Here is a 22,091-nt window from a genome sequence, read left to right on the forward strand (position 1 = left end):
TACAAAAGTTTTAGGTTTACAGAATATTAAGCAAATAGTACAGAGAATTCGCATGTATCCTCTCTCTCCCGGCTTGTATTTTCCCCTATTACTAACATCTTGCATTAGTGTTGTACATTCATTACAACTGATGAACCATCATTATTAACTGATGTCCACAGCTTACGTCGGGGTTCACTCTTTCTGTTGTACGATTCTATGGATTTTGACAAATGCATACTATTGTATATCCATCATTACAGTATCCTACAGCATAGTTTCACTGCCTTAAAAATCCCCTGTGTTCTCCCTATTCATCCTTCCCACCCCTGCCCTCTCTCCCTCTCTCTGATCTTTCTACCTGTGTGCATAGGTTTGCCCTTTCCAGAATGTCATAGCTGGAATCACACAGTATGTAGCCTTTTCAGACTGGCTTCGTCGCTTAGTGATATGCATTTAAGTTTCCTCCACGTATTTTCATGGCTCAATAGCTCATTTCTTTTTATCATTAAATATGGAGGTACCGTTTGTCTTGTTTTTCCATTCACCTTTTGAAGGATACCTTGGTTGCTTCCAGTTTTAGGCAATTATGAATAAAGCTGTAAACAACCATATGTAAGTGTGGATGTGAGTTTTCAACTCATTTCAGTAAACACCAAGGGGCATGACTGATGAATCGTATGGTAAGAGTATGTTTAGTTTAGTAAGAAACCACCAAACTGTTTTCCCAAGAGGCTGCGCCTTCCCATCAGCAATGAACAAGGGTTCCTGTTGCTCCACATCCTCACCAGCATTTGGTGGTGTCAGTTTTATTTTATTTTTTTATTATTATTATTTTTTAGTTTTATTTTATTTTAGCCATTCTCATAGGTGTGGAATGGTGTCTCATTATTGCTTTAATTTGTATTTCCGCAATGACATATGATGTGGAGCATCCTGTCATACACTTATTTGCCACCTGTATATCTTCTTTGGTGAGGTGGCTGTTCAGATCTTTTGCCCATTTATATATGTTTTTCAAATATTTTCTCCCAGTCTGTGGTTTGTCTTTTCATTCTCTTAACAGTGTCTTTCACAGAGCAGCATTTTCCATATGAAGATAGTCAAACTTATCAATTTTTTCTTTCGTGGACCTACACTGCCTTTTAAAACACCAGCGTAGCCAAACAGAACATACCTTGCCGGCTGTTAACCTGGGGCTTAGGGGCTCACGTAGGAGATGTTTCCTAAAGCTAGAATACAAGCCGAAGTGCTGGCCCTGAGGGCCAGGTTGGGGGATGTGAAGAGGTCCAGGGAAAATGTCAGCCAGGTGGTGGACAGCTCTCTGGTTGGCTGTTTTGTTTTAAGAATAGTTTCAGATTTAGAGAAAAGTTGCAAAGATAGTACAGAGAGTTCCCCTATACCCCATACCCAATTTCCCTCATTATATAATCTTATATTAGTGTGGTACATTTGTCACAACTAAGGAACCAATACTGATACATTATTATTAACTACCGTCTGTTCGTTATTTGGATTTTCTTAGTGTTTCTGATCTAGTTCCCATCCAGGATAGCACATTACATTTGGCCATCATATCTCCTTAGGCTCCTCTTGTCTGTGACAGTTTCTCAGAATTTTCTTGCCCTTGACAGTTTTGAGGAGTACTGGTCAGGTATTTTGCAGAATGCCCCTCGACGGGGACTTGTCTGACGTTTTCCTCATGACTCAACCAGGGTTATGGGTTTTTGAAAAGGAGACCACAGAGGTCATTGCCATTCTCATCACATCATCGGATCAGGGACACCGTCTGGCAACCCTCTCCCCAACCCCTTTTAAAAAGCTCTATTTCACATTTCCAACGTGAGAACTCAGCTCTGCTCAGACCCAGGCAAGGAGCGTTCCTTGGCAGTCGAGGCCGAGGCCCCACTCGTGCTGGCCTGGTCTCTGCCATGCGGACAGTGGGCCCGTCTCAGAGATGCAGGATGGATGACGCAGGTGTCATTGGCTCTACCGCCCGCGCTGTGCGGTTGGAAAGAGACAATAACGTGGGTGGCATGAGAAGGAACCTGCCTTCAGAAGGTGTGTGTGTGGGAAGTATAGTCTGTGCTGGCTCATGCCATCACTCAGGGACACTGGTTCTGGGCGTCCTCACGGGAGGCTGCCCACGTCTCTCCTGAGTCTGTGCTAGGACAGAGTCACTAACCAGAGGTTCCTGAGTCCTGGCAGGCTGACTCCCCTCTGCCTTACCCAACATCCCCTCCACAGTTCCCCCCTCCCTCTCCCCTCCCACTACTGCCAACCGCTTCTTCCCACCCAGCGGCAGGACCAGGGCTTGCACAGTTTGGTTAAACTGCTTCTCTTGTCACTGTGGCAGTAGGTTCACTGGCTGTCAGAGCCGGAGGGAAAGGGCCGGGGTGGGGGGAAGGGGGCGCGGTACTCCAGTAAAGCCTGAGAGCCACTGGCCTGAGTATTTTCAACTAATTTAACAGTGAAAGTCACTCATCTTCCCGGATCAGGCAGCCTTCACTTAGAGCATCAAGACTGGGTTGAGGAGAGGTAGGGCCTCTTTTCTGGGCATCCCAACCCTGTCGCAGGGTTCTCCCCTTACCTTTTGCTAGAGAGAAGCTGGGACCTTTCGTGCTGGGATTCTGGCGTCTGGGGAAAGGGTTTCATGTGATTCAGTGAATTCACCGCTGGGGAGTTTACCTGTTGGTCCAAGAGAAAGTTTCACAGTGTAAGCATGAATCTAATGACATGGGGAAAATGTCTTTGATGTTATTTCTTAAAGGGAAAAAGCCAGCTAGAAAAGTTGTATGTACATGTGTGGGAAAAAAAAAATCTAGAGGTAGTCATGACCTTAATGAGGGGCATCACAACATTCTCTTTGGATGGCAGGATGATGGGTAATGTTTGATTTATTCTTTGTGCTTTTCCGTGTTTTCTAAGTTCTCCATATTGAGCCTGTATTACTTTTTAAAGTTAAGAAAAAGTGTTTAAAATGTGGTCTGACAGTTCTCCAGAACTCCTTTCTGGCTTTGCTTTCCCTCGTCCCAAAGAGATGCTGGCAGAGTCAGGAGCGATGCATTCATCGTGCATGTGGGGGCAGCTCCAGCAGGGTCCTGGAAACCTTGCGTGTCTCCACCCAGGTCTCCTGAGCAGCGATGAAACCCCAGCGGATCTGAGTCGTAGCAGAATGCCCCGCGCTTCTCCCAGAACATGAGAGCACGGGAGGCTTGTGAGCAGCTGCTGCCAGGCCGTCTCCCACTTCCTCGCCATCTCGCTCAGAGGCCGTCATGGGACAGTTTCTCATCACCTCCTATGTTCTAATGAGGGTTAAGGCTTCTTGCCTGCCCCACTCAGGGTATATCCGCCGGCTATAAAATGGCTCAGTGGCTGCATGGAATTGCTACAGGGCGCCCCATCATCCCTGCTGTGGTCACCTGGTCCCTTCTGTTTCAATGACATCCTGTGGCGTGGAGGGCACAGGGAGCTGACAGCTTGGCTACCCTGCCTTTCACTGTCTATGCAAGTAATAAACGGTCTGAATCCATCAGCCTCAACTGGGTCATACGGGATGATGGGAGAACCCTCATCACTGTCCAGTGGCCGGATGCCCATGGGCACCAGCAGTGGCTGACGGTCTCACCCACTGATGACCTCCCGAGGGAGGCTTCTTAACTGGAGAGCAGGGGCACTGTGAACGTGACTGGGAACCAATGACATCTTTATTCTTCCTAACTTCTACCTGAAATTTAACATATCTTTTGATGATTAAATGTAGACAACACACCACAGTAGAATGGGTGGTACCAGTGACTCCGCCACCAGTAGAAATTACAGATATTTTCAGATCACATTACAGTTGTTGCAGAAATCTTGAAATACTGTGTTCATCACTACTTTGAAATTGTGGTAAATATTGAGCCCCCCAGATCTTATTAATTAATGCATCTGTCAAATGGTATACATATTACTATACCATAACTGTGCTGCTAAAATATTGTGATAACTGCATTTCCATCTTATTGGTTTTATTTGTCATCTTGTGTATTTAGTTTTATCCAAATATGTTTCTCCATCGTCTGGTCACGAGGCCACTCGGTAATGTACGGGTTACTGCTCGGTTTTGTCCTTGGGACACTATCTTTTCTGGCTCTCAGTTTCTTGTCCTTAAAATGACACAATCAGCCTGTTAGAGAATTTCTAAGGGTTCTTCCAGCCACAAAAGTGGTAGGATTATGTGTATGTCATCTCTTTTATTATACACAGCTGAGGGGTCACATGAGGACAGTTGGAACTGGGGGTGTGTACTAACGTTTCTTAACTGGTTCTTTAGCCTTCATAATATTATAGAGAACTTCTAGGAATTTGTCTAGGAAATATGCAAAAATGTATCTTCAAATACTTTTCTAGTGAAACGACCCCCAAACAACCTAAGCATTAAACAACGGGAGATTAAATATATTAGAATAAATCCATATGCTTGAACAGTGACAGCACTGGAATGATGTCATGGCGTCATGCCATGGAAGAGGTGGCATGCTGGACCACTAAGTGAAAACAAAAGCCGTTTGTGATACTTGAAGACTAATATGATTCTATTTTTATAAAAGCATATGGTTGTATATGCATAAAAATATAAAATAATATAATCCAACATATTAATATCGATTATCCTTAAATGGTGGGATTATGGTGATTTCACCTTGTGTTTTTCTGTATTTTCTAAAATGTATACCATATATATATATACACACACATACGTGCATATATATGACTAATAAAGAACAATCAGTGTTGTCACTCCGTCTCCGGAAGCAATGGTGGCAATCCATCGGCTTGGGGAGCTACACCTCCCACCCCCTGCATTTCTATGCGTCAGGCACTAGCAAGGAAACGGTGAGCCCCTGACCACTCACGTTCCTTGTTACTAAAACGAGCCCTCGCTTCAGGAGGTAGGGGCTGAGAGCACGTGCACTGCGGGTCTAAGCCCCCATTCTTTTTCCTCTGCTCCGCCCCACCATGGGGCTGGGGGTCTGGCCCCTCCCTGGCTGCCCTGACGTTCCTCAGGCCCCAGCAGGAGGGTGGGCTCTGGGGCAGTGAGGGGCATGGCTGCCAGTACCTGCAGGCTGGTGGCCTCCTCTGCCCACCAGGCTTCAAACTCTTTCTGCAGCTTCACCCTGGCTTTGTCCATGAGTAGCTGCAAATGCTCAATCTCCACCTTCAGCGCCTTCAGGTGCGTGAACATTGCTTTATACCTGCAGTGGAGTCAGAGAGGAGTCTTGAAAGTCACTGGCAGGGAGGGAGGGCTCTAAAGAGACTGGCGGCGGCAGGGCCTGAGCCTCAGAAGCCTGGCCGTGCAGCCCCGGTGCCTGGGGCTGGGACCTTACAGTTGCCCACCCAGGCCAGAGTATGGCGCCAGCATGTGAGCCCACAGCCAGGTGTTTCTGTCCAGTGGGCCGCGGGGCTCTGTGTGTGACAGGACTAACCCCTCTCCAAGAAGGACAAGTACCATTACTGGGCACTGAAGGGCAGGCGTTGCTCTAGGCCCTTGCCGTCTATAAACTCATTCAATCCTCTTCACAACCCTATGGGGAAGGCGCTATTATCATCATCTCCCCTTTACAGATGTGGAACCTGAGGCATGGAGAGGTTAAGGAACTTGCTCTACGGCACCGAGCTAATAAACAGCGGAGCAAGGGTTTGAACCCAGGCCATCTGGGGGTGGGGGCAGTGTGACAGGGGGCGCTCAGGGTACATGCCTAGCCAGCCCAGGGGTGGGTGGTGTGTGTTACAGTGACAGCATCGCCCCCTTGAGAGTAAGGAAGGTTTCTTGTTTGGTTTCCCCCAAACGTCTCCGTGGCAGAGGAGATAGCTGTTGAATGCCTAAATGAATGAATGAACTGAGAAGCTTGTACCAGTAATGACCAGATGTCTGTTTATGCTTGAGGTTCCTCGCTCTGCAGGTTAAATCATTCTGGGGCCCTAAATGGCCGCAGGAGGGTCTGATATTCTCTGGACACCTTGCAGATAGGAGCCTCAGGAGAGAAGTGGGGGGAAGGAGGTCCTCCGTGGTCATACTTCTGGGCTCCCCTAGAGGGCAGCAGCAGACAAGACTCGCCGCTTCCTGGGCTGCAGCCTGGGCTGGGGCTGCAGAGGCTGCTCTCCCTGCCAGATTCGGGGGTCCCAGCGCTGGAGCCTGGCTGGGCCTTCTGCTCCCCACTCCAGCCTCACCCTGCCTCGGCTTCCTGCATCTCACGACCGCCTGCTGAAAGGTGGCACCTCCTCCAGCTATTTTAGGACCCGCTTCCAGGGTAGCTGCAGGCTTGGGACGGGCGTGGCCACCCTGCCCTGCCCCACAGCTCCAGGTGGCCCCGAGGGGCTGGGGTCACGGTGTGTGTGGCGAAAAGAAAGGGCACCTTTTCTTTTCTTCCTGCAGTTGTGATCGCAGCTTCTCTTCCAGCAGGTCTGGCGTCGAGGGCACGGGTGTGTTTTCTGAGATACCTGGAGAAGGGAGATGCTGATGATTCCCTCCAGCGAGGAAGAAAGGTCAAGGGAGAGTGTGATGTTTAGAGCGGATGACACAGTCATCGTGCGTCCCAGGTGAAAGGGGACCCTGTGAGTCCTTCTGGGGCCTTTGGATGGGCGCCGGCTTTACCCACCTCCTCTGGGTGGCAACCTCTGCGCGGCTGAGAGCCCCAGAGGAGGGTTCCATGATTATGCTCCATCCACTGTCCCTCCCACTGTCCCACATCTGTCACTGGAAGGGAATTCTTCCTTATATCGCTACCAATCCTTTTACCATGGAGTTCACTCGTTTCCTCTTGAGTCCCCAGGGAAGATGCAAAACACCATCTCCCCCTCCTCTGATACTGAGCCCTTCATAAACCAAGAAGGCATCACTGAAACGGCTCACATCTTACTTTGCATCAGCTGAGGTGCCGAATTCTCCAGCCTCAAATCATGTCTCCCGTTTCTGACTTCCCTCTGAAGCAGTGGTTCTAAGCCCGATTAACCCACTGTGCACCCAGGGCTGAGAACCACGCTCAGACGCCCTGCCCACAGGACCCTGGCAAGTCCTAGGTGAGGGCTGCGCCCCCAGACACGCCAGCTGTCACTGCTGGTTGCCGGGTTGCCTGCTCTGGTGGCTTGTGTGCTCGTCTGGAGCCCATCCTTTCCTAGCCTGGTGGGTGGGGTCTGTCTATCTTCCCAGGAGGCTCTCGGTGGTTGTACTGCATTTCTCAGCCTCAGAAGGCGTCTTCGGAGTCATGCAGCCCCACTTTTTACTCTTTGGAGGGGAGACTCTATCACACGCTAGGTGCTTTCTGGACATGATCAGACTTAATCCTTCTGGTACATTGGAGGTATTATTGCTCCCCTTTCACAGATAAGGGCATGGAGGTTCAAAGAGGTTAACCTGCCCAAGGCCGCGCGGCTAACTTGAGGAGCCTGGATCCAAATCCAGGTTTGTCTGGTTGCAAGGCTCTCGATTCAGAAATTCCTCCGATAACATTTCTGAGGATGGACATCTGCTTTCTCCCCCCATACTGCCGGGGGTGAGGCTGAGTGCTTTACACTGAGCATGCCTCGTTGCGGGCAGCTCTGTTTCCTCTTAATTGGAGCTGAGACCTGCCCCACTAACTTCTTTTCACCTCTCCTTTGGAGCTCTGGAGCAGCACGGTTTGTCCTCCTTCTTAATCTGATGGTTCTTTAAATACTTTAACGGCAACAGCAACAACAACAAAACACCACAGGTGCCTGGAGCTTTATTCCCGGGCTGACTCTGCCTAATTCTCTCACCTAAGGGCTCAGTAGTAAGGTGACTTTCTAATCGATCTGAAGTACAGAGCCTGAATCTGGACATCATACTCCAGATAGGCCCGAGAGGGGCAGGGTAGAGAAGAGTTCTCCTAGCCTTGAAAAATTTACGTTCTATATTTCTATAGGAGGTGAATTACTAACAATGACCATTTACCGAGCGCCTTCTATATTCCAGGTTCTGCCAAGTTCTACTAGACGCTGGGCTAGGTGGTCTACTCGTCTTATTGCTAATTCTCAAAATAACTCAGCAGGGAAGGCATTACCATCTCATTTCAGTAAGATTCTGAGGCTCGGAGAGGTTGGTGAATAACTCAAGGTCACAGAGCTAATAAGTGGTAGGGCTGGGATATGAACCCAATTTTTCTGGTTCCAAAGAGCTAGATGTTTATACCAGGCAGCCCCCCAGCACTGTTTTTGTTTCTCAGCAGCTTCGTCATTGTCATGGCCATGTCAGTTTGTCACTGTCTTCTGTTAAGCTTGCAGCCAGTTTACCCACGTTCCTATATTTATGAGTGGTTGTCGAAACGCATTCTATTTCAGTGTGATTATCCTTTTAATCACAAAGGCAACATTTCCCATTTATTGGGGGTTTAGCCTGCTGAGAGGTCCTTATTCTGGCATGCCTTATTCTTTCCCTTTGGGCTGCTTTGAGGTCGTGATCTAACTCATTGATAAATACGCTAAGCGGATCAGAATTCTGTTCTTTATCTGCCAGGCACCTGTTACCCTCTGTCCCTTGTGTCAAGTGTCTCACCCCTGAGCAAGTGTCTCACTCATAGATACCATAGACTTCCCAGCCGAAGGCTATGCTGTCCCCCATGCTGGTGCATCTTAGTGGCCCTAATGAGCCAAACTGCCTGTCCTCGTCACCCATGGTCCTCCAGGCCTAGGCACCGGAAGCCCCTCGAGGGCAGGGACTGGTCCCTCTGCTCTTTGTATCTCCCCAGTGCTTTGTTTGTTCAGACTCCGCGTCCAGGGTGCCCTCAATGCTGCCCGTGCTCACTGGCCCTTGTCCTCTCTGGGAGACGTCAGACCTGATAAACTGAAGGAAGTATCTCAACACCAAACTGATAACGGTAGGACTTGAAATAGAATATTTCCTTTCCTAATGGTTTCAGAAATGGACACATGTATCTCCGAGTCTGTTAAAAAAGAAAAGCTGTGGCTCTCCTTTGTCCTTTTAACACTTTTTGATCCCATACCAAGGAACCCCCTGAGAGATGCAGTGAAGACCCTGCTCTGGGGTGAAGGCTGGGCCAGTGAGGAAACTGAGGCCAGATCAGGTAGGACCTTGAGGGCCTGGAAAGGACGTTGGCTTTGAGACAGCTGAGAGGCTGGAGGGCGTTGCGGGGAGGAATGGTGTGATCTGTTCCTCTGATAGCCAAGCCAAGTAGTTGCTTTGCTGGTCAAGACAGAGCTGCTCCAAACTGAAGCGTAGTTAATGTGAGGTGGCGCCAGGGTGGTGAAAGGATCTGGGAAAGAAAGCTGGGGCAAGGGAGCTTGGGCAGCCAGAATGAGGGCACAGCGTACCCCCAAGACACAAGCTACCCGCGTTGCCATGACAACCAAAGGGGCCTCTCGCCAAAGTGATGTCTGCTGAGTGAAATGCATTGTGCCCTCACCAGGAGACGGCCCTGGCTGCTCCTGCTGCTTCCTGCGGCTTGGCTGATCAGCCCTCTCTCGAGAGAAAGAGGGGCTGGGAACTCAAAGGGAACCAGACAAAACGACTGAGCAGGAACAGAGGAAAAGGGAGTACGTAAAGGGCAGTTGCGCTTTGCAGGTCCCCATGCCCGCTGGGACTGTGGCCAGGGACAGAAGCTCCAGTCACCTGACAGGAGGCACAAGGAGTCCTCCTTTCAAGCACAGGACTCTGGCTGGGATGGGAGCACTGAAGGTCATAGCCCCGAGTGGCCCATGAGGTCACGCTGTGAGTCTGTGTGGGCAGCTGTCTCCCACACAATACAGAAGCGAAAAAGAAGGGCTTCATTCCAGCGGCTGTAGATCTGAATGTCACACACGGAGGAAGCCCTGAGCAGTCAAATAGTAACTGGAACTTACAAGGGCGTGGTGACTCAAGGGCACACACATCTCAGGCTGACCCCACCTCTGATGTGTCAGGTGTTTGGAACCAGCAGCACAAGAACAAATGGGTGCTTGCTGGGAAGGCCAGCCTCCTGTGGGTCCCCTCATACCTGGCATGATTTCAGGGTCACTGGAAAGACCACTGTACCTTCTCTTCCCACCTCCCCATACCCTACACACACACACACACACACACACACACACACACACACACACACACACCCCAAAACTCTCCTACAGTCAGTAAATGTCTGAAATGTGCAGAATCTCATTTCTTTCATTCACTGGCTGTCTCCTGGGGGTGCACCTGAGAATCACCTGAGGTGCTTGTAAAAGCAGAGACTGCTGGGCCCTACCCCAGGCGTTCTGAGTTAGGATTTGATGGTAGGTTCCCCCGTGATTCCGACGCTCGCCCCTTGTTAAGAAACACCGTTCAAGGCTCTGTGTCCAGTTTCAGTGCAAGTACTCCATGCAGGAGTCCCTGAGGATGCAGGACCTGCAGGGGTTCATATAGGATGCTATACGGGGGCCAACATGGCCCTTTGCCCCCCGCCCACCTTCCAGACCTTGGGAAGCCACTGTGGGGCAAAGGAGCTCAGGGGTTTGAAGCAAGGAAGTCACACTCTCTGTAGGGCTGGGCTGCCTGCACTTGGCCCTTGCAGGTGGTGGATCTCTGAATAACGATATCCACCACGTGGCTGCTCTGTGGCCCTTATATCACAAGCCCATCACAGATGGGGAAACTGAGTTCTGACAGGGGAAGTCATCTTCCCCGGGATCACACCACTGGTAAAAAGAGCTGGAGTCAGGACCCAGCTCTGTCTGACATCAAAGCTGGTGCTATTTCCCTTGCAAGCGACTGGCATAATGAAGGCAGCCATGGGGCAGATCACTGAGGTCGGTATTGACTCGTCCTTGGTATCTGAAGGTGATGCTCTTTTCCATGAATGCCTTTCAGGTGCGGGGCCGGGGCTGACAAAACGCCTCAGTCTCTCCCCCGAGTGCCAGCCTGTGCAGACTGCCCTTTCCTAACCGAAACCACGGCCTGCACGCTGCTCCCACCGGGTATCTGCAGCTCGCCTGATGGGTGCGAGGAGCTTCGCTACCCACGTTCCCCACGGGGGCCTGGCCCCCGCAAGGCAGCCCCCAGAACACCCGGAGCCAGCCTGCTTGTCTCCTTAACTGTGTGTTAGGAATCCTAAGGAAGGCGGTATTGACGTTTCCAACCAGGCGCCAGCCGAAAGGGGCCCTGTGGTCTTCCAAGGAGCAAAGGCCGGTGCCCTGCGCGGGAAAGGCCATGAATTACGTGGCTGTACCGTGGCAGACGAGACAGCAGAGCCACGGAGGCCTTCCAGCAGGTGGCCTTAGCTGTCCAGCTACGGATTCGCTCCCTGAACACCCACTCTGGGCCTCCTTGGGCTACACTGTCTCACAGAGCCCAGATCACAGCCTCCCCTTGCTTCCGAAGTGAAAGTGTCTGTTCTACCCAAGATGGATGATGTCAGTAGCTCAATTACCACAATGGTCAGCAGCTCAGAGGCAAAGATTCTGGCTTCCCGATCAGACCATTTCCTGTTTCATGGCTCAAATGTATTGCCAGCTGGAGCAATCACACGCTGACAGGTGCTTAGGGCCACCATGCCTCCTGGTGTTGATTTTGTGTAACACCATCGCTGTCCGCAGCAGGCTCGGACTCAAGGGCGTGGTGAATACCCTGCGGACCAAGGGCTCAAGTCATTGCTCAGGTCCCCACTCACCACTGCTGTCCTACCCGCAGGGAGTATGGGGCGCTCTCCAAGAGCACAGTTGGCCCAGCTTTAGCACAATCAAAATCCTTCCCCATGCCGGTTTGGAGCCTGGACTCTGCCCATGGAAGGCCAGCTGCGTCCCTTCCCTCCTGAGTAACTGCCTCTGCGTCCACTCTGGGCCTCTCTGCCCATGACCAGACCCCTGGGATGGTGGCCTCTCTCCTTCGGCATCGCTCCCCTCCACTGCATTCCCGGAGGAGGATGCGGCCCACACAGAGGGTCAGTGTGGACTTGCAAGCGATACAAGGGAGACCCCAGGAGCATCCCGCATTCCCAGGAAAGATGCTTCTCGTCTCCTTACTCACTTCCCGACCACGATCACCTCTGCTCAAATGGGAGCTCTCTCCTTCCCCCAGCTCTCCACAGTCCTTTCTGCTGGGACCCCAGCCCCATCTCTGCGTTCCGGTCGGCATTCTCTGGGCGCAGCCACTCAGAGCCTGGCACCTCCTTCTGAGGCTCCTGGTACCCTCTCCCCACCCCCTTCAGAGGCAGGCCTGTGCAAAGGCTGCTCCTGCCTGCGTCCAGCCCACTGAGGCCTCCTCACTCCTCAGAAGTGTGCCGACATTACTGAACTCAGGGTTTCTCTACAAGCCCGAGTCCGTCGGCAATTCTACCCTCTTGTCACTTTTGCCTCACTGACCAGTGGTGACCACATTTCTTAATCTCAGTGGCTTTTCAGAGAGACATTAGCAGGTAGCTTGGCATCCCTAAAACCCAGCTATACCCTTGTCACACTGGACCCAGCGAGTCTGGAGTGTTCTCAGGATACCTATGACCTGCTGGGGAGGGCAGTTTTCCCCACACCTGTGAGGGTGAGCACAGGCCTTCCTCCTGTGAAAACCTCTAATGATAATGATTAGTGGGGTTTGGTCAATTCTCTTGATTGGCTTGTAAAAGAAATTTTAGGACTTCTAGGAATTGAACTGAGAATCCTTCATAAAATCATCTCCCTCCACTTTTGGACAACTTATCTGCTACTAGGCAATTTGTAAGCCAATCTGTTCATTTGGCAAAATTTTGTTGTATTTCGGAGTCAAAAGTGAGGTCGGAAACAGACTACACAGTAGAACTGGCACATTTTCAAAGTGAGGTGGCAAGAGTGGGCAGACAACCAAGATGTGCACATTGACGTTAGAAAAGGGCCCAAAGAAATTTCTGGAGATTTTTTTTAAAGACCCTAGTAGTTTGCCTTCAGCCCACCTTATCCGCTTCACTGGGGGGAATGTGTGTAGAGATCCTTCCCAAGGTAGGGAGAGGGCTTGAAGGAGACAGCTCAGAAAGGTTGATGAGAACTCTTGGGAATCTGTGTGTTTGTGGTGTGGTGTGTGTGTGCGCATGGCGTGTGTTTGTGTGTGTGCACGGTGTGTTGTGTGTGTGCATGGTGTGTACCGTGTGTGTGCACGGTGTGTTGTGTGTGTGCACGGTGTGTTGTGTGTGCGCATGACGTGTGTTTGTGTGTGTGCACGGTGTGTGCTGTGTGTGCACGGTGTGTGCTGTGTGTGCACGGTGTGTTGTGTATGCACGGTGTGTTGTGTGTGTGTGTTGTGGACAGAACTGTGACACCCCTCAAGAACTCTAGAGGGTGGGGCATGTGATGCTGGGTGAGAAGGAAGAGCAGAGTGCCATTTCTGTGGCAAAAGCATGGGCTCCAGCATGGAGGAGAGCCAGTTAGGGTCACCTGAGATCAGAGGCATGCTGGCAGATGTGTCACAACCAGCTCTCTGGAGAGAAAAAGCCCTGATTTGTAGTGTTTGCCAGTGTTTGTGGTGTGACTGATTTCACGCCACCAGCATGGTGCTCCCAAATCTGGAGCTGGGAGGAGATGCCCATGGTCAGTGCTCGTGAGCCAGAGTGAGCGGGGTCCAGCACAGCACTCAGACCCTCCGGCACGCCACTTAAAACCTAGATCCCTTTTAATAAAGCCACCTGGAGGGACCTTAGGAGAAACAAACCTGGCGGTGGACTACAGGAAGCCTGGGAGAGCTGGGCCTGTTCCTTTTGCTTCTCCAAATCCACTCTCCGCCCTCTCCTCTTCTGCTCCTCACCCCAGGAGCCTGGCCGCTAGAACAGTGGGCTTCCTTGCCCTCCGCCCTCTGGCTGGACTCAGCCGATGGGGAACGTGGGCAGGGACTGGAGCATGGGAGGAGACAGGCTGAGGTATTTCTTTCACCAGACATCTCTGTAGAGGCCACGAGCTGGATGCCCTGCTTTACTGAAGGTCACAGCTCCTATCAGACGGCCAGAGCCTTTTTGCACAGCCATTACTTTTTTTTTTTTTAACATCTTTATCAGAGTATAATTGCTTTACAATGGTGTGTTAGTTTCTGCTGTATAACAAAGTGAATTGGCTATACGTATACATATATCCCCATATCCCCTCCCTCTTGCGCCTCCCTCCCACCCTCCCTATCCCACCCCTCCAGGTGGACACAAAGCACCGAGCTGATCTCCCTGTGCTATGTGGCTGCTTCCCACTAGCTATCTAGTTTACATTTGGTGGTGTATATATGTCCACGCCACTCTCTCACTTTGTCCCAGCTTACCCTTCCCACTCCCTGTGTCCTCAAGTCCATTCTCTAAGTCTGAGTCTTTATTCCTGTCCTGCCCCTAGGTTCTTCAGAACCATTTTTTTTTTTTTTTTTTAGATTCCATGTATATGTGTTAGCATACGGTATTTGTTTTTCTGTTTCTGACTTACTTCACTCTGTATGACAGATTCTAGGTCCATCCACCTCACTACAAATAACTCAGTTTTGTTTCTTTTCATGGCTGAGAAATATTCCATTGTATATATGTGCCACATCTTCTTTACCCATTCATCTGTCGATGGACACTTAGGTTGCTTCCGTGTCCTGGCTATTGTAAACAGTGTTGCAGTGTACATTGTGGTACATGACTCTTTTTGAATTATGGTTTTCTCTGGGTATACGCTCAGTAGTGGGACTGCTGGGTTGTACGGTAGTTCTATTTGTAGTTTTTTAAGGAAACTTCATATTGTTCTCCATAGCTGCACAGCCATTTCTGTCTTCAAGTTTCATAACTGCTCATTCCCTTGCCCTCTTAGGCCTGATGCTTCCTGCCTGGCTGCTGTTATTACCTCTGGGGTACTGCGATCTCCTTTGTGGTTTCCCTACCCTCTGCTCACGCCTTTGTCAACAGGACTTTATTCAACTCTCTTCACAATAGCTAATTTGAGTAGTGCCCCTTGCTTCCCGTTTGGACCCTGACCTGTACAGGTAAGCAACTGTCCGAACGAGGTGCATTCCCTCGAGACAAGGAATGTGTGGGTCAGGGGCCTCCAGGGACCCGTGGAAGTACCCCGAAAGAGCAAGAGTCATCTTTGAACATTTGCTGGGCCCAGAGAGCACAAAGCCGTGTTACAATGGTACCAGTTCAGTGTGATCTTTACCAACTGCCTTTCCTCCCTTCCTTCTTCTCTCCAACTCCTTCTGGGGAAACAGCTTAGCAAGTGAGTTAGAGAGAGAAGAAGCTGACCATGTCCCTCTCTTTCTGGTGGTTGGCCTTAGCTGGGGAAAGGGAGGGAAGTCTTTTCTTTCAGTGAAATTTGAACTATTGAGACTCTAGTTACAATATAGAATGACCATTGTGAGTTTCTGTCTTTTTTGTTGTTGTTTGTTTTGCTGGTAATTAACAATGAACAATTGAGTTACTGGGCTGCCCAGTTTCTTCCAGGGGCAGGAGAAGAACTCTCTCCATTGTGAGGATTTATAGAAACAGGGGGAGAGGAATAAAAAGCAGCCTTCACAGGCCCTTCCCCTGTATTGTTCAACACGCAGGCAGACCATCTGCAGCTGTTAGTCCCTCCCAGAGAATACAAGGCACCTGGAGGAGAAAATGAATGGCGGTAAACTTTCCGTTTTCCTCTTTAAGTAAAATGATCCTGACATGAACGGTAGTGAGGAAAATGAAGATGAATTGGGATTGAATTGGGATTCACTTTTTACTACCACTTCTACCAACACAATGATTCCACGAGAACAGTCATTTGTGTTTGATTTCTGAACCGTTGGAATCTAGTCCTTCGTAGAAATTATTATAAACCATTACAAACACAAAAAAATATTCAAAGAATGATATAATAACAATAGTATTTTGGATAATCTAAAAATCAGCAGTTTGCCACAGCTGCCTTAGACTTGGGCTCTGTTTGGAGCTAGAACGGTTCAGAATTGGTGGAGGCCTCCTTTGTGCCCTCCCCTAGCCCCACCCTCCCTCCCTGAAGGTAACATCACTGTCCTGATGGAGCTGCATAGCCTTCCCTTCGTGCTTTTATATTCGCACTCTGTGTCTTTCGTGCCCTGTAAACATTACTTAGCCATTTCTTGACTTAAGGGGTGGCAGAGTGTTCTCTTTATAACCGTTTGTCGGACTGTGCACCTGTACTTGTGTGTTTTATGAATCTTTCATGTCCAAAGCTCCCATTCCCTCCCCCCCGACAAAAACTATTGAAAATTTTGGAATTTACACAAATGGTATGGGTCCATATATATCCTTCAGCAATTTTCTTTCTTTCAATCACCATTGTGTTTTTGAGACGTATTCACACTGCTACACGTAAATCTAGTTTATCCATGTTGAATTCTCTGAGGTGTTCCACTGTATGACTGTATCACAGCTCTCGCTCCCTTATCCACCCCCTACGGGGGACCTTTGCGTGGTCTCCTGTCTTGGTTCTTGTTCGTTTGACTGTCTGCTATGATAAGAACAATGCTGCCAGGAGTGCCCCCTCGGGCACACATGTGACACCATCTCAGGTATATGTTCCTAGGCGTGGAATTGCCAGGTGGTGGAGGTTGCATATCTTCTAGATATTGCAGATTTCAGATATTGCCAGATTCATCCCCAATGGTTGGTCATAGACTTTATCTATACAATTCACTTCTCCCTGCTTCTCTTTTCCTTTTCTTTATTTATATGGAAATTGCTCTGCTCTGCTCTCTGGGTGTCCCCTGCCCGCAGCTCTCCGTACAACAGTGCCCTCATGGTTTTCTGAATAGACATCAGTATTTTCAGAGCACCACTTAGAGCTTTATGTTGGTTATTTGGAACACAAAGCACCCATCGTTTGTATCTGAGCACAGACGACCCTGGTTTCTTGTTGGTAGGTCTTCCCCAAACTCATCATCAGCTTCCTTGGGGATTTAGGAAGGTCTTACCCAGCTCCACTATGCTTGCAACAGAATAGGTCCTGCAAAACAGTAAGAACTTTTCTGGGCTGAGACTGGCCAAACACAAGAGAGCACAGATGGAGGAGCCGGCCGTGGTATATTTTATCAGATACATTTTTGCAGGTGAAGTCAAGAGGTTACAATTTTGTCTACTGTGTTTGATTGTTATGGACTGTGTCCCCTCCAAAATTCACATGCTGAAATCGAATCCCTAATGTGATGGTATCTGCAGGTGGGGCCTTTGGGAGGTGACTGGGTCATGAGGGTGGAGCCCCCATGAATGAGATTAGTGCCTTTCTAAGAAAAGACCAGAGAGCTGGCTCGATCTTTCCAGCACAAGTGGACACAACGAGAAGCCGGCAGTCTGCGCCCAGGAGAGGGACCTCACCAGAACCTGCCTCTGATCTCAGGCTTCCAGCCTCCAGAACTGTGAGAAATAAATCTCCATTGTTTATCAGCCACCTAGTCTGTGGTAGTTTGTTACAGCAGTCCCAACTGATGGAGACATTGGTCAAATGCCTAATTCACTCAAAGCAGCACATATGGTTTCTGCATATCTGCACAATGAAAAATGTGGCTCTGGCAACTGGTAACAGGATCATCAGTGTTCAAGTGCTCAAAGGAATAGACAGCCCCTTCCTGGGGCTTGATGTATTTTTGCAAAGAAGAGTGATTTATAGAACCTGTGAGCAAATGTGGGTAGAGAGACGTGGTGACTGGGGACCATGGTGACCTCCACCAGTTATGCCTACTCATGTTGGTAGCCCAGGACTGTGGTAGCTCTGTGGCCAGGGGCTCTGCCCACTGCCTGGGCATTTGGTTCCCGACACCCAGGGTCACAGTTCATGACAATTCACTGAGCATCTACTTTGTCCTCGGCTCCATCACATATACACCTCGCTCAGCACTGAGATCAGTCCTGGGGAGTAGGGGTTCTTCTTCCCTTATGGACACGGAAATGCAGGAAGGTTAATGGGCCAAAGTCCCATGACTAGCGAATGGCAGAGGCACCCTCAAGCAGGGTTCTCCTGACTCTAGAGCGAGTGCTCTTTTTACTAACCCATGGTCGCAGTTCAAGACTCACCCCGGGGCTGATGCCCACAGCCTTCCATTCTCCAGAACGGCTGCTGAGGGAGTCGGAACTCCTCCAAGGGTCTGGAGCCTTGGCAACTGGGAACTGGGCAGGGAAATGGGGTGGGGACTCCTTATGACTCCCAGCCTCCATCTTGAGCCTGGAAATTTGGCCAAGGACCTTGTGTCACCGAAGCTGACCCTATATTCACAAGCACCTGTGGATTAGCATCGGCTCAGGTGGTGAGACTTTATCACTGGTCTTACAGAGCCACCTGAGTCCTTTTGGAACCAGCTGAGATGCCATCTCAGCCTCTGGGGCAGCTGCTTCCTTTTCTTTCTCCCTTACTCCAAAGGGTCGGCATTTAGATCATTCATTTCAGGTAGGATGAGAACATCTCTAACCCACCCAAGCCCTCGCATGTCTCCTCGCCAAGGCTGTGAGTGTTTTCTGCATGTCTTAAGGAACTCTGTATCCACAAAGAGATACAGTTGTGGCGCTTGACGGCTGAGGAGGGTTAGAGTCATTTGTTCATTCAACCAGGGATCTGTAGACGTCCGCTAAGCCCCAGGGACTGTGATGGGCTGTTGGGCACAGGATATCATTTAATCCAACCACCCCCATTTTACAGATGTTGGAACCTAGGCACAGAGTCCCTTAGCTGGTGAATCTTTAAGGCAAAAATCGGATCCCTTAGATATCACTGATTTATTCAGCTAACACTTAGGGAGGACCTTCTGTGTGCCAATCACTGTGCTTGTGGCTGGGGGAGAAGGATAAAAGACTGAGTAATTACTATACAAGTGACAAGTTCTCTTATAGAAGCATATGCAGAGTTCCGTGTGAGCCCAGGGGAAACTGAGATAGCTCTGGGGAAGGGAAGCGTGGACTGTCTGCCTTTGGAAATGTCTCAAAAAGAGCTGCAAGTTCCGAAGGGAGGAAGATGTGTTCAAAGCTCAGAACCTTTTCTTCAAGCAAAGGCTTAATGACAAAAAGAGAAACAGAAGTTGCTTTGGTTGAACCAGGTGAAAATCCTGGGGTCCTGCCATTTGCACCTTGGGTCCCCTCACCCTCACCCTGTGGTCCCAAAGGGGCCACAGGGTGGCCCAAATGGGTCCCCTAGAGCCCCTTTTGAAAACCACTGGGCTGGCTGATGCCGGGAGGGTTGCTCCAGTTGTCTCCATCAGTGGTTCCTCCCCTCATCCGGGAATTCCTGGTCTCATACTGGGTGCTCAGTCTAGTCTGCTGAATAAATTGATGACAGCCTGGCCTTTTGCTTTCTCTCAGATTTGTGGCTCCCGGGCTCAGAATTCCAAAAAGCATTTCAAGACTCAGGCTTAATTTTCCACCACACGGGAGAAGGTGGCAGTGGTGGTGGCCTGTCTTTGGAGAATGGCAGGGACGCCACAAGAGGTCACTGCAGGAACACCGTTCCGGAGAAGAGAACTCCTCAGAGCGCTCTAAGCTGGAACAATGAGGTAGAACAGGGAGCCTTCAGGGTCAGTGCCTCTGTCGACCCTCATTAAGGCCCTGCTGGGATTCAGCGCTGTCACTGCCGGCTCTTCAGGTCAGGTAGCGTGTACTACTCGGTGGTAATCCAAGGGCCCCACGAGGCATTGCAGCTACAGTGGCCTGTTCTCAGGGGTCGCTTCTGCGTGGCATGTGGTCAGCGTGGGACTCCCCGGGCAGCCCCAGATTTCGCTGGGCAGTGTCTGCAGCAGGTTTACCCAGAGATGGCCAGGAGTCCTCAACCCCTCCCTGGGCCTGGGCTGCAGGCGTGTGTACCCGGAGGAATCACCCAGTGCAGGGGCCGGGTGAAGGCTTGGGTGAGGGGGGTCTCCAGGGTGGTACAGATTATTTACTCATCAGTCAGGTAGCAAATGCTGAGGAGTTCGAGCTACCGCCTGGGGCTTTCTTTTCCTAAAAGGCCTCTTTGACCAAGACTTCCTTGCTCAGAAATGCTCAGTGGCTCAACTGCCTGTGAGAGAAATCTTTGGATTCAAGGCTCTCAGTGAACTGGCCCAGCTCACTGTGTTAGCCTTTTTCTGGACTACTTCATATCAACTCCCCACAAAGCACAAAACAAACACATACCACACACACACACACACACACTGTATACACCCCCCCCACATACATATACATACACATCACACACACACTAAATACACATACATCCCCTTCATACATACATATCACACACACACACACACACACACACACACACCTCGAATCAGCCTTCCCCCCACTCCCCACCCCAGCACACACACGACAACTATCCCCTGCTCCCACCCTCCTCTCTGTGGTTCTGACTCCTGCTTATTCTTCAAGGCTCAGCTCAGGCCCATGGCCTTGGTGACACCCCCCAGGGGCCACTCTCTCTGTTAAGATCCTGGAGCTCTGATGGTCTGTCCCTCTCACCTGCCACATTTCACACGCTACTTGGTAGTGCGATGGGCCTTTTGAATTTTAATCACAGGCACGTGGTAGAATTTTGATTGTGAGCTGCAGGAGATCCAGGCCCTGATCAAATATTGCTTGGAAGAGACACCTGAGAGAGAGGGCACAGCTCCCGTTCCTGGGATGGCTTCCTGGGCTCGCCCTGAGCTGTGAGGCCGTCAGAAAGCAGGGTTCCTGGAGTACATCACCTCTCAGTGAGTTACGCGCTAATGTCAGGCCTCTCGCTTTTACAGAGGGTCAATGCGAGAATCATCTTGTGGAACATTTCGGTATCTTTTGTAAAACTGCAGTTGACGACATCATTCACTATGTCACTCAGTGTCCTTTACACAAAGGTCCCCACGATAAATTCTGGTCTGTGTTTAGTTCCAGAAGACATTTTATTTCTGCAGATAAATTAGTTAGTATGCTTCCTGTGGTCAGAAAATGAAAACTGTGTAACTCTGGGTACTCCTCTTTCTGCTCGGTGGCTAGATAAGACAGAGTCGGATTTATTGCCTTGCGTTGTAATCCACTCAGCTGTGGGCTCCGAAAGCACTTACTCCTTCTACTTCTTTTAAATGGACTTATTTTATGTTCAAATGTCTCATTCCACTTTTGCAAGATGTGTGAGTCTGGGAGTCATCTGGGGAAGCACTGACTTGGCCTGTTTATTGCCTGTGCTGGCTGCCGGGGGTACAGAGATTAACTTGACTGCCCCCAGCTTTCCAGGAGCTCACATTTTAGAGTGGAGAATAGCTATGGAAATAAATAATTACAAAACAAGGCTAAAGGACAAAGCAGACTGGCGAGAAGCGGGTGGGCAAGGCTGCATGAAGGAGGTCAAGGCCAACTTGGTTTGGGGCTACAGTAGGAAGAGGTCAGTGGATAGAATAATACATATGTCTAAATCCGGAATTAGATAAAGAGTTATCTTTTTAATGTATATATCCCCTTGGGCTGGCTATGCACCCTTCGAGGGCAGGCACTGAATCCCTGTCCCTCTGTGGACTCTATAGTGCTCAGCCTGGGGCTGAGGGCCGTGCGGTGTGGTGGTTACAGCACAAGCTCTCAAGCTGCATCTGCATTTGCATCCTTAGCTGAGCAAAGCTGGGTAGGTTCACCTTAACCCCTTTGGGCCTTAAGTAAAGTGAGGATAATAGTAGTACCTCCCGCATGGGGATTTTAGGAGCTTCAAAGAGGGAAATACAAGGAAAGAGCTTAGAGCCATGGCACATGGGGAGGTACTCAAGAAACGTCTGCTGATTAGTCCCCGCTGCATCACTGACAACACTTTACCACGTTGGGGAGCTAGCACAACAGAGAGGGAAAAACACACACAGCTGAATTCAGCAAAGCACTCTCAACTCAGCCAGCTCGATCTAGTTCAGTTAGTATCACTTCCAAATGATGCTTCATTGAAAAATAATAGTTTTATTGTTTCCTGATATCGTGTGCGGGAGTCAGCCCTGCTCTAAGTCCACCAGTAACTTGTTTGTTGATGATATTCTTCGAACCGGTCATTGATGATTTTCTTAAGAAACCCACCCCCTCCAGCTCTGGCTGTCACATCAAGGGGGCCCACTGGGCCCAATTCTTCTCTTGCCCCACTGTCTCCGTCGGTTTCCCTGGTCACTGCCTTTCAAAAGGACCAGGGTCCCTTGGGTGGGCAGTGAACGCAGGCAGAGCCATGATGTGGATTTTCAGCTGGGAAGGGGA

General features: G+C 49.9%; 1 protein-coding gene across 4 annotated transcripts in view; it reads right to left on the minus strand.

Moving 5' to 3' along the window:
• KIF6 (kinesin family member 6) overlaps positions 1-22,091 on the minus strand; it is a 389,797-nt gene that overhangs the window by 16,007 nt on the left and 351,699 nt on the right. For all 4 annotated transcript variants that reach the window (XM_060307977.1, XM_060307976.1, XM_060307978.1 and 1 more), the window contains 3 exons: positions 6,381-6,465; positions 5,084-5,219; positions 2,570-2,667 (listed from right to left, as the gene is read on the minus strand). In XM_060307977.1, the coding sequence (XP_060163960.1) occupies positions 2,570-2,667; positions 5,084-5,219; positions 6,381-6,465 (319 nt within the window). The remainder of the gene's footprint in view (positions 1-2,569; positions 2,668-5,083; positions 5,220-6,380; positions 6,466-22,091) is intronic.

This window comes from Globicephala melas, chromosome 11, assembly GCF_963455315.2.
Source record: "Globicephala melas chromosome 11, mGloMel1.2, whole genome shotgun sequence".
Lineage (NCBI taxonomy): Eukaryota > Metazoa > Chordata > Mammalia > Artiodactyla > Delphinidae > Globicephala > Globicephala melas.